The sequence below is a fragment of the Rhinolophus sinicus genome, chromosome 3 (assembly GCF_057876585.1).
Source record: "Rhinolophus sinicus isolate RSI-liver-muscle chromosome 3, RSI-T2T, whole genome shotgun sequence".
Lineage (NCBI taxonomy): Eukaryota > Metazoa > Chordata > Mammalia > Chiroptera > Rhinolophidae > Rhinolophus > Rhinolophus sinicus.
Genome location: NC_142503.1, coordinates 170,327,536 through 170,340,911, shown reverse-complemented (window position 1 = coordinate 170,340,911; position 13,376 = coordinate 170,327,536). Strand labels below are relative to the sequence as shown.

Below are 13,376 nucleotides of genomic sequence, written 5' to 3'. Positions count from 1 at the left end.
TTATCTATGGAGTAATCTGCACTTTTCTGAAAACTATACGAACTTGAGGTTCTCAATAGGATAGAGAAAGCAGCTGCATTCATTTATTCATTCTTTCAACAAATATTTGTTAAGCATGGACATGTACCAGGCACCATGTCAGTAATTCTCAAAGATTTCCATAATTTTGCTAAGGTATTAGTTGTTGTTTTCAGGTTACTTTATAAGTGATATATCATTTCTGCTATATACTTTCAAGTCAGTAAAATCTTGGAGGTATCAAGTTTGTGGATAGAATGTGTCCATATCCCCAGACAAGGTTGAATTTGTTGTCTTAAAAACACTGTCTAGATAGTAATGTAAGACGTTAACAATAGGGAAACTGAGTAAGGGATACATGGGAACTTTCTGCACTACCTTTGCAGCTTTTCTAGGAATGTGAAACTATTCTAAAATTAAATGTTTATGTAAATAAGACAGATACTGTTTGGAGCTTCACCAATACTAACTGGTAAAAAAAATTCAACTGACCAGTGTTACTGGGTTTGAAGTACTTAGTTGGCACTTAGCACAAGTCACTTCTTTAAAAAGGCTGCAAATGATTGAAATGATTTTTGCAAATTTCCTCCAGTTCAACAATTCATTATGGTTAAAATGTGTGGAGGGCAGCATCTCAGGAGGAAAGATCCTGCAAGGCTGTGAGAGGAAAGGAGAGGTGCCACACCACAGGCTTTATCAGCCAATGGGGGCTCTTTGCCACAAGCCACAGTATATGAGGTGGACACATGCCTCTTTTCCACCTGATGGTTACTGTTTTTTACAGTATCCCCACACTCTACATGCAGAATAAGATTTAAAGGTCGAGACTCTAGGAAAACTATACTTATTACTAATCATCTACTAAGAATTCACAGCCCTTGGTCTCTCTTACCTAACAGACCAGTGACTTGAGCACTAGCAACATTTGTAACGTGCCATTTGTAATCTGCCTTTAGTGGTCAGAGAGTGCGTTCTGAAAAATGTGAAGTCACCCCCCAAACGCCATTTGTTTACCAACCCCAAACGCTATGTTTCTACCTTGGCAGAAAGTCCAACAGAATCCCTCAAAAGAACATTTCAAGTTTAAAAGGTAACATTCCTTTGCTGATGCCAGAGAGTTTGGAAGACAGACTCAACATCCTGACTGGCTCCTAGGAAGATTCTTTCGTAACCAGCCATCCTGTGCTCAAGCACCCTTGCCTATATTTTATTTTGATTTTGCAGGCTTATTTAAAACATTTTAAATTATAAGGTATTCCAAACATACTTAAAAGAGCAAAATATAACAGATACTCATTACTCACAGCACAGATATAAGTAATACAATTTTCCATATTAAAAACATAATTTCAAGCTCAACCCTCATCCCTTTTTCATCTCTTCTCTCCCAGAATTAACCACTAAAGTCCACACAAACATGTTTTTATACTTTTAATATATATATTAGTATTCACACAGTATTGTTTTATGTATTTTTAATTCTTATAAAATTGGAATCATGTATGCATCATTTTATAATGTGTCTTTTTTCACTCAGCAGTATGTTTTGCAGTTTATCCATGTTGACAGACATAAACCTAGTACAGTCATTTTAGCTTTGTGTACTGTTTGTTGTCTGCATGAACATAACTTATTTTTCTCTATTCTCTCCTCCTAGAACTCATCAGATTTGTGTTAGACCACCTCAAAAGCCTGTGGGTCTCAACATCTCTTTCCTATTCCCCATCTTTTTATAACCCTATGTTAGATTATGGGTAATTTTCTCAATCACATATTCAAGCTAACTCTCTCTTCAAGCAGTGTCAAGTATGCTGCTTAACCTGGCCAGAGAAATCTGAATTTCAATGACTATTATTTATTGAAATTTCATATGGTTCTTTTTCAAATATTCCCTTTTTTTCTCAAAGGATTTAATTCTTTCCTTATGATTTCAAATCCTTCTTTAATATCATTAACACTTTTAAAGATTTTACTGTATAATATCTTCCAGGCTGCCACGTTATCTCACTTTCTTAGTATACTAAATCCTCTCATTTGTAGTGATGAGGACTCTTCTCTGTGGTAGAGTGTTCCTTTGTGTTATGGATTGATGGACTGATACTAACTCATAGTTATCAGACTTTTTTTTAACTCGACTGTGGGGATCCCTTTGGCCTTATTGGTAGAAGTGACCCCTCTGTGTGGATTTGTACTTGCTTCCTCCAGGTACTAAGCCCCTGAACCTGAGTCTTTCCCTTCCCACAGCTCAATTTCTTTTTGAAAAAACAAATCTATGATTAATATAAACTTAAGACAAAGCATAAATTTTAAACAGTGTAATAAGTGTACATATTGAGCCTCTGAGCACAAATGGAATTTTCAAAGTTAATAAATTTAAAGCGGAAAGTACCATTCTATCAGAAGCATGGTTGAGTTATATTGCCAATTATATTTACTTTAAAAAAAAACAAAACAACACGTTACTTATTTTCAATCACATATCTTTCCTTAGAGCTTGATCTGTCTGGAAAAGAATAGGAGGTGAGAGAAAGACTATCCTCAACTTTCTTTAAGGACAGGACCATGACATTTTTATCTTTATGTCCCTTACTTCACAAAGTAAACATGTTACTTTAACATTTAAAACACTGAGCTTTACCCAGCCGTAAAGAAGAATGAAATCTTACCATTTGCAACAATACGGATGGACCTAGAGAACATTATGTTAAGTGAAATAAGTCAGACAGAGAAAGACAAATACCATATGATCTCACTTATATGTGGAATCTAAAGAATAAATGAATGAACTCATCAGAAACAGTCTCAGAGACATAGAGGAAAAACTGAGGGTTGCTAGATGGGAGGGGGGTGGGGATAAGGGGGAAGGTCAGGGAATTAGAAAACAGTCGGTAACCACAAGATGGCCACGGGGATACGAAAGTCAATTTGGGGGATGTAATCAATAATGTTGTAAAGATTCTGTAGGGTATCCAACGGACACTTGTCTCATTAGGGAGACCACCTCAGGGATGATGTAGATGCCTGATCACTGCACTGTACACCTGAAGCTGAAGCTGAACAAGAATGAATGTCAACTATAATTTTATATATATATATAAAATTGTATATAATTTTATATGTGGTTACAAAAATATGGTTACGAGAAGCGGAGTGCAGCATTAGGAATAGAGACAGTGGAAATGTAATGGCTGTGTGTGATGTCAGAGGGGTAGTGAATGGGAGGAGGAGGGTTGTCACTGTGTGAGGGATATAAATGATAAATGTCTAACTATTACATTGTTTTGTGCACCTGAAACTAATTTAAAAAATGTTAAAAAAAAATAAAATAAAACCAGGCTGACTGGTTTAGACGGTTAAAATAAAATAAAATAAAATAAAATAAAATAAAATAAAATAAAATACTGAGCTTTAAACAATTGAGCATTGTCCCTGGCTTAGCAAATGCATCTTCATAGCCAAAGAAGTAAGTCCGTAACAGCCTCACTATCCCTTTTCCCATTCGAGGCCCCACGGCAATAATAATTTTGTGACAGTAAAAAGCCCAAATCTATCATTTGTCACCTGCCAACGAACACTGGGGCAGTGTCATACAAGTTCTACAGGATTTCTTTCTTTCTTCTCTAAAGCATTTCAATATGAAGTAGTGAAAAACAATTCCAAGCTATGCAGGGTTGAGTAAGCATACTGAGTAAGCATACATCATCATCACTAGAGACAAAACTGAAAGGCAGATCAACATAGTCTGAGGCTGCTGCTTTATCTTACGTAGCATAATGTCTAAAATGTTAACCTGACCTGCGAGGCACTCATGACGCAGCCAGCCTCGCCTGCCTCTCAGGCCTCATGCAGGCCTTCCACCCTCTATGCAGTGGCCTTTTTCAAGTTTCTGACTGCTCACAGCTCTCTCTTACCACAAGAGGAAATTCTACTTTTTCTGTCAAAAATGCTCCCAACACCGAGCCCTGAACTCTGTTAACTCCAGTTTCAGTTCAAACGTTGTTTCCTTAGAGAATTTCTCTCTAACTGCAGTTCAGGTCAGACTCCTTTATTACAGACTATCATGGAAATATGTTTCTTCGTGTAGTTCCTGTAATTAGTCTCTCATTAGTTAATTAGTTGATTAAGGTATGTTTCCTCCTCTAGACTAGAAGCTAGAGACCATGTCTATTTTCACTCACCACTGAACCCTCACTTCCTGTTCAATAATTTTTTACTGAGTGGATGTACAGATAAATTCACATTGAAAAAAAATGAAATATTATTTAGTCTTCGATTATCAAGATTAACAATTTGTGGGCTGTAAAGAAAAATGGAAAGAAGTTGAGGACCTGTCAATCTAGCTGTTGTTGACCAGACATCTGCTAGGAATGAGAGGAACAGGGTTTGATGGGCTTAATGAGAACAGAGGTTTCAAACATCCACAAGAAATCAATAAAGGGTCCATTGAGGTCAGATAGCATTAGCACATTAAACCTCAAGTAACAATTTACATAACACATTCGATAAAATGGTGGCGTGTAAACCCCCAAGCACCAGACTGGTAGAAGATGTCTGGGTTCTGGTCCCAGCTCTTCTACAATAAGGACTTGCCGATTAACGTCTCTGACTTCAATTCCCTCACCTGACACATAAGGGTTAGGCTAGATGTTTTCTAAGGTCTCTCAGACTAAGATTTCAGGACTTTGGAGAATGTTCTCAAATGCATGCTGCTCACACATGTGAATACCATGTACACTATGTAAGTCATGTGTCCTGTACAGAAATAAATCTTGGATTGTAAAAAATACCTCAGAGTAAGAAGCAAGATTTGCATGCTGGCCAGAAAGAGCAAAGTAGTACACTTCGAAGATAAGAGTTGACGCGTGACCCAACTGTATGTTCCACTCCAAATTTTTTTTTTTAACACCTTACAAGGATAAACAACACCAGAAATAGATTTTATTTATCCTGCAACTGAACACTATTTCTCCAGGAAGTGGTTTGCCCTCTCAATTGTAGGACGAATGCCATTGTGCCCGTGGGGGCTCCCTTCCATGTTTTGCCTGTATCTGTGGTCATCTGCCTTCCAGGATTTCTCTATGGACACCTTCTTAAACGTTGAAATTATAAATGCTCAGAAATTTTTGAAAAGAATAAAAAACGACTCACACATACTAACAATTGTAGCTAATGACAAGGAAATTAAAGAAGTAATTATAGACAAAAGGTTTTTTAAGTGCAATGAATTCATGTAAGTTGACATTTGGGAAGGACGAGGCAAGAGAGAGCATTCAGTACAAGTTAAACTATAATGCTCTACACATTTTTAGAAAAACAATATATTAAGAAACTATTTGTTTCCCTGTTTTTCCTCTTTATCATTTCACTTTATGGACACCTAAAATCATAAGGGATGAATCAGTCCTCACGTTTCATCATGTTCTAATTTGGCACTTCACTTAACCTACATAAAAATTTTTTAAAAAAATTAATTAAAAACCTTTAAAAATCATCTTAAAAAGTACTATCATAAATTATCAATAACTATATAGGAAGGGACAGATGGAAGACAGTTCTAGCTTTCCATACTTAAAACCTCTTATAAATTAACACCTGTAAAAATATCCAGTATGATGTTGGATCACAAGCAACCACACTCTTCAAACTGCATTTTGTGCCTCTAAGTCTGCCTCTGCCTGAATATTTTTGATATTAAATAAAAAGTCAGTGAAATGTCCAGATCTAAACTATCCCATAAATTTCTTCTAAAATGAAACTCTTGGCACAGATTCAAATATATGCACACTATAACGGCAAATTTCAAAAAGTGCAATCATACTTTCAACAAAACTCGAAGATCAAATGAAATTTATTAAAGAAAATTAAACTTCCTAAAAATTATTGAGACAATTTAAAATAATCACACTAAAGTCCCTTCAAAAAGGCATATAAAATGAACATTAATTAGATATTTAATTAGTGTTAGATTTTAAAATGTGACAACTGTGTCCCCATATTCTGGCAGAATGGCTAGCACAAAAGAGGTCTCAATAAATATTTTTAATGAATTAAGTGCTTATTTTCACTATCACAGTGTTTTTGATTAGATTTATATTTCAGTAAATTGTGCTTGCATAGGCTCTATGTATTCATTATATTGAAACTTCTGCTTAAGTAATTTATACTGTCTTATGTATGTCACATGATACCTGTATTACATTTATCTATGCATATTTTAATCCCTTTTACTAGTTGTTCAACTTTAAAATTGCTCTTGATCTTACAGTCTAATGTTATCTATATAAAGTAAATACGGCCAGTACTTAGAGTACAGAAAATAAGAGGCACAGAATCAGAAGAAAAGATTCACATTACAAAAGAGTAAATTAATTAATTAAATGTTCCTGTAATCCAGACCTGTGAGAATTATTTGAAGACTTAAATCCCTCCGTTTGCCCTGAAACAAATATCATTCTAATGATCATAAATTACCAATAACTTGTCCTTCAATATTTAAGTAGAAGCTTAATAAATTTTTAAAAATTCTTATTATTGGATTGTGATCTTTATTTAGGTTTCAGTATACTCTATTGAGTTTTGGGGGTTCACAGCCGAAAAGGGTCTGAGAAGCTAGTTCTAAGGTTAACAAACAACTCTCTTTAGCAACGTCATGTATTAGGATAGAAAGCACTCGGTACTTTTCTTTTTTTCCTTATCTACGCAGTTAAAAATTCTTTTACACATACAACATCTAGAGTCCCACCCATGGGCCCTTAACCCTTTAACACGTATTTCTTTAGCAATATTTAACACTATGGATTTCTAGGAAGTCTTTTCTCAGAACCAGAGAGATGTTCCGTTGGCACTTAACCTTGTTTTACACGCTTCTAGAAAACCCTGTCTGGTTCCCCTCCATGCATGGCTGTTCCAGGAAGATGACAGGAGTGCATGAGCTTGTTGATTACGTATTCCATAAAAAGCTGATGAGAACTTATACCCGAATGGTCAACCTTTGCTATTGTCCCACTGGACCCTGAACTGTGAAATGCTGCCTAACACGGAGACCCTTTCAAATATTGTTTACTGGATGGTTCTTTGTCGGTGATGCTTCCATTTTCATCTCTAACCTATGAGACAGCACTTTAAGAGCCATGGGACTATCTACCCATTATGTTGTTGAGAATTAAAACAACATTCTTCTTTCTTCTCCCCAGGAAAAATTAAAAGCCTGAACGTTGATATTCTCACACCAAATGACAACATTTAAAAATACATTTGCAGCATAGGGTTAACATAAAAAGAAAAAGAAAGGAACCTATCCTTTCCAACAGTAGATTTTTTCCTAAGAAAATGGGTAAAGCACATTTCTTTTCTTTGCTTTTTCTAATTTGTCTTTGGACTCTTGACCCAAGAAACTGTATCTGATTACATATCAGAGAGAATAATAAACCTAAATTGATGACTGACATTTTAACAGACTGAACAGTAAGTAATATTTCACCACTGAAATCCTGGACAATTTTCTAAGGGCTCTTTTTACAAGTGGGCAACATAACTAGCCGGCACGTTGAGGGTTTAATTATGAAATCAGAAGGCTTGATTCACGACCCTCTTTTCAAAGCCCAATACCTCTTCATTCTCAGACACGATCTCTTAGAGACGCAATCACAAGCACTTACCTTGTTTACTTCCCAGTCTTCCTCCAACTCTTCCACAGCAGCTGAGTCCTGAGTGGGCTCCTGCACATCAGAAGTGAACTGCTTCTCTCTGCCTGGCGGAGTAAACTTTTCTTTCTTTTCTGCTGAGCCTTTTGATTTGAGAACGCTGTTGAGATAATTTTCCATCTCCTGCTTAGCAGACTCAAGTCTGTTTTCCAAATCTTTGTGTTTACGTTTAAGTGATTTTATATCATCTTTAATAATCTTCTGTCCCACTGAAGATGTATTTTGCTTGATGGATTTTGCTAAACCTAAAATCTTCTCCAATGTGCCATCTTGTGAATGGAGTCTATTCTCCAGCTCCTGCGAGTGGAGAAAAGATTGTCACGAGAAGTACCTCTGTTCTACGGTCACAAGAGTTAATTGACTTTTGTAAATCACAACATATTCTGCTTCACTAGTAGGAAGTATAAAAATTTATCAACCCCTATCACAAAGAAACTTTCGGTAACATTTAAACCAACAGAGAATGCCTGATCAAATTCCCAAACAGATTTTATATGTAACTAGAAATTTATAAGAAGTAACAAATTCTCACAACACTGTTCCTGGGCCGTTGGAGGCAATCAATACCTATTTGTTGAATATATATTTAGTGCAAGATACAGCCTTTTTACACAATCAAAACAGTAAGTACCTACTACTTGCAAAACACTGAAAAAAATTTAAAAGGATCATTTAGAATGTACCCATATGAATCTAATGTTAACACTTAAAATTCAGAGCAAAGCTTAAATCTATCTAGTGCAATATCTTAGATATGGGAGGAACTCAATCAGTATTTACTAGATGCATGAATGATTGAGACGAATTTGAAAGCTTTAGACTCAAAAGGAATACGAGGTTCAATGGCAGCTACAGATATTACTGTTGAAATAGAATAAGTCTTCAAGTTGCTAGGCGAACAATGTAGGATTAGTCACTACCCTAAAGGATTAGTCAACACACAATACATATTCATTCATTCAACTAACAGCCAAGTATTATGATAGGTTTTGAAGTTACATAGATGAATAAAAGGCAGTCCCTTCAAGTTCCTACAGGCTAGTGAGAGAGACACAGAAGTAATCAGACAATTGGAACAGAATGTGAAAAGATCTATGCTAACAAATATGCACAGGTCATTGAAACATTTTAAGATGAAAGCAGGGAGTTCCAGATTGGCATTTTAGAAAGACATGGGGTAGCCATGGGGAAGGTGCATTGGAGAGGGTGACACTGCAGGCAGGGAGCCCATTCGTAAATCTAATACAGAGATCTGTGAGATGAGGGCCTGTTCTACAGCACGGGTAATGGGAGAGGGACAAACTGTAGAGATATTCCAGAGATGAAAGAGACAGCACTTGATGTCTGACTAGACTGGAGAGCCCGGGAAAGGATATCCAGGTTTCTGACTTGAAAGCCAGGAGAAGATGGGGGAGATACTCATAGAGTCAGAGAATACAGTAGATAAAGCAGGTTCAGTTCATTGGTAGAGAACCAGGGAAGGAGATGATGAGCTATTTTTTTGGACATGCTGAACTACAAATAACTGTGAGACATCCAAGTAGAGATGTCTAGTGGGAAATTTAGAAAAAGCACTCACCAGGCTGGGGTCCAAAGACCTGGGTTGTAGCCTCTGCTCTGTCATGTAATCTGAATGACACTGAAAGTCCCTCGCCTCCCCCAGGACTTAGCTTATCATGTGTACAGTGAGGGTTCTGAACTTGATGGCCTCTGAGGTTCCTTCTAGCTATAGGAAAAATCTGTATTTTAATTTTTCAGCAGAAACCTGAGCTCCTCAGGGCGAGGCTTATGCCTTATACTTTCCTCAGTATCCGAGGTACTCAGACATGCGTTGGACATGACAAGCCCTCAACGTCTGTCAAATTATCACTGCTAGAAAGGGAGGCAGACTTGTCTTAATGTTAAGCCATTCCGGAGGAGGAGTCTGGCTTTCTGGCTTGATTCCTAGGTCCCTAAAAGGAAGAGATGAGACATTCCCGAGCTTGTGCCAGCAGTGCTCCCCTGTGACTCATCCCATGAAATCTCCAGTCAAGGAATTATGATAGGAGTTGAGAAAATGCTTTTCTTTGTTTCCTTCTAGAAGATACCACTTGGGCCTGTGTATGTTGGCCGTGCAAACAATGAAAATCCAAGGAATGTGCTCTGAGGATGTGGGTCAAGGGCTGCAGTCCTCACTGCACACAGCTAGGTGTTGTTGGAATCGAGAGCGAGAATTTTGGAAGCCCTACATCTGGAGAGAGCTCTGATGTAGTCCACGAGTCTGAAAACTAATAAATACTACACAACTCCCACCCAGCCACGATGAAGAATGCAAAACTGAAACATTTCCCCCTGGATCTTATTGTATTAGATGCATCCTTGACCACCCAGTATGTCCTGGAATCACTGTGCGGTCTCGCAAAGATCTCCACGAGATCTGGTCATGGGTGAAATTGTCTCTGCGGATCCTGTGTACAGGATGCTGGTGAACTCAAATTTTCAATGAATTTGGTCACTAAAGAAGGAACTTCCCACTTTTTATGACTGGTCAGAACTTTATCTAATAGTCATCTGAATAGTACTTGAATTTCTAAGCAAAGACACTCATTTGTCAAGTTGTAATTAAAATTGAGTTGTTTTTTAATGTCTATCATGCCTGGACACTGTTTAATACCTGTAGTTCCTGCAGTTTTTCCTCAACTGCTATTTGATCCACAGGCTTCTCAGAAAAATTAACAAATTCCTTGGATAAACTGTCCAATTCGGTATTTAAGTCTGTGACGCAAACCTGGTATGAGTTGTGTTCTTGAACATGACCTTCCAATTTTTGCACAGAATCCTAAAAAGAAAACCATTGACAATTTATGAATTACTTCTCTCTGAATTTTCTCACTCAGAAAATAAATTGTTCATAAATACTTGTTTTATCAAGTTTCATCTTCAAACAGGAATATGGCCATAAAGTGTCCACAGTTTGTTTAGATTTTAGTGTTTGCAGTTATTTCACTGTAAAACCTCCCTCAAAAAATGACCCTTATCAAAACCGTATTTTTTTCCACCATGCTTCAATGCTTTCATTTGATTCCTGAAGACAATTTATTTGTCAAGAGGTTTACAAAATGAAATGGCTACAAATTATATCAAATCACAAACATCCATAATAAAGCAGTTCCCTTAATTATTCTTACTAAAACCAAATACCCACACTTGAAAATGAAACTATATGAGATCAACCTAACCCCTGATTCCTTTCATAAGATTCAAACTCCAAAATTGTGTGTTAGAACAAAGTAATCCTAACTGAAGAGCGAAACCATCTTCAGGTTGTCTTCCTAAAATAAGAAAATAATGTAACCACACCTGATCAGAAAAGTAGCAATTATTAAAATAAACAACTTACAGCCAAGAGGGTGTATCCACACAACTCCTGCTATCTGTTTAAGGAGGATTTTTTACCCTGGTAATTCTTGCATTGAAGGCGGCTTCAGAGAATTATAAACAATTCTCTTATGAGAAAGCACTCCCTCATGACAAGCTGACATTTTACCTCTTAACTCTTACTGCAGATCATATGGAAAGACGCAAGGGAAGGACAGTGATAAGGTTTATACAGAATACTGGATACAAATTATTATAAAACATAGATGATGGATGGATGGATTGGTGGACAGATGGATGCACAGATGCATGGATGGATAGATGGATGGATGAATGGATGATGCATGAATAACTCTGACACCATCACCTTCATAGAGATGCCTAACTCTTCCTATTGCTGAAGATGGAAACTTCAATGAGAGAAAATAACATCATCAAATACACACAATGGATTCCTCTAGAAAAACTGATAGGACTTATTCTTCCATCCTTGAGGAGTTAATATTTTTATCTAGAAGTGATAAATTAAATTTTAAAAACTTTTGGTTTACTGAAAGAACAATAACAAAAAAGAGGTTCTGTATATAAATCTCCCATAATTTTGATGGTCATTTAAAATTTTATTTTGACCACTTCACCTGTAGTTGCTGAAGAAGACTTTCATGTAGATGCTTTATTTCCAGCCAAGGCTCTTCACTGAAGTTGGGATTTTTAGTGCATTCTAAGAGGTAATTTCCTTGAGATTTTAACTCCTTTAGCAAGGATGTCAAGTCTTGTGCCTTCTGGAGGAATTTCTTATAAATTTTTAACTGAGCTATCTTCTCCTGCAAACCATGTTGCAGAGCAAAGCCCACTTCTTGTTTCTTTTTCAGTTCTGTGAGCATTAATCTCAGATCCTCTTTACTTTGCAAATATTTCTCTCCTTCTAGCAGAAGCTTTTCCTGATGGCTAAAATTAACAAAATATTTTACAAAGGAAATGACACTTAGCAAAATGGAATGGTATTTTGCATATTATAACAGACATTATAATAAAAAGCATTAAAATAACACTAATATACATTATTCCCAGAGACTCTTTTGGCATCATAACATTTTAAACAGCATTAAGTGTAGCTCAGAAATTATTTGTAGTAGTATTAAAAATTATTGTTTTGTTACATCATTTGACCTGAGAATACTTAATAATTTAGATTTCTATCTAAAAACTACCCCAGCTCTTACTATATTTAAATATAATAATAACCCTATGTTTTTCTTTTTCATATAAGTAAAATAAATAAGCATTCACTATATCGGTCAACTAACTAGTTCATGCTTTCTGTTGCTTAAATTAGCTTTGATCTGATTATCTCTACAAAAAAATATAAAATTTACATTTCCATCAAACATTAAATGTATCATTTAAGATATGATATGAATTAAGTTTCCACCAGAATTATGTCCATTGAATTCAGACATCTATCGATGTTTACACATTTAAGAATCTCTTGGAAAATATATTTAACAGCATGAATTATTTTACAGTAATATCATGCAGATACTGAGGTTGTCTGGGGGAAGGGAGTTTCAGTGCAGAAGTAAATTGAAGGTGGAATGATAGACAAAGTCAATGTGTTACCAAGAACCACACTGGTTGATGCACCAACCAAAGAAAACACTGCCACAGCGTTATGACACTGTTTTATGTCTGATCCAGAGGACTATCATTACTCGTCGTCTCTGACATTTTGGATGTCCCTGACCTGACTTTCTCTCCAATAGATGTTATATCCAAACCCAGGAGGCAGACAGACAAAACATACTTGTTATGGCTTCACTGTACAATGAAAAACCGAGAAACTGGTGGAGGCATGCCCTTTACCTTAGATACGTGTTGGCTAAGTGGAGTGTGTTAACCCACTGATTCTCGATATCAGTAATGGCCTTAGAAACCAACGGAGCCTTGCTGCTCTCAGCCTGACTCAGGATCATCTGTATTTTAGCGTCCCCTTCAGGCTTCAGTAAAATGATTTCCTGAATGAAACAAAAAAGATTCTATAATCTCATTCCGATTACTCAGAGATAGTACATATGGTATCTTTTTATTTATAAACATATTCAGATTCTAACTGCAGAGCAGATTTCAAAATTACCCTTTCATTTTTATATATACCCAAAAGACAAAGGTTATCTACTTCATGTTACACAGGACTGGTTCATAATAAACATTTGTCAGGTTGATCTGATTGCATTCCTGCTCTCCTCTTGATTTCCAACTGCCTTCAAATAAATTATGTGCCAAAAAGAAAAACCTGGC

The 13,376-nt window shown here is 36.4% G+C and overlaps 1 protein-coding gene across 6 annotated transcripts in view; it reads right to left on the bottom strand.

The window, feature by feature from the left end:
- The window catches only part of SYNE2 (spectrin repeat containing nuclear envelope protein 2), a 280,114-nt gene that overhangs the window by 134,747 nt on the left and 131,991 nt on the right, over positions 1 to 13,376 (bottom strand). For all 6 annotated transcript variants that reach the window (XM_074327378.2, XM_019733404.3, XM_074327380.2 and 3 more), the window contains exons 42-45: positions 12,942 to 13,093; positions 11,717 to 12,026; positions 10,375 to 10,539; positions 7,677 to 8,018 (exon numbers count right to left, since the gene is read on the bottom strand). In XM_074327378.2, the coding sequence (XP_074183479.2) occupies positions 7,677 to 8,018; positions 10,375 to 10,539; positions 11,717 to 12,026; positions 12,942 to 13,093 (969 nt within the window). The remainder of the gene's footprint in view (positions 1 to 7,676; positions 8,019 to 10,374; positions 10,540 to 11,716; positions 12,027 to 12,941; positions 13,094 to 13,376) is intronic.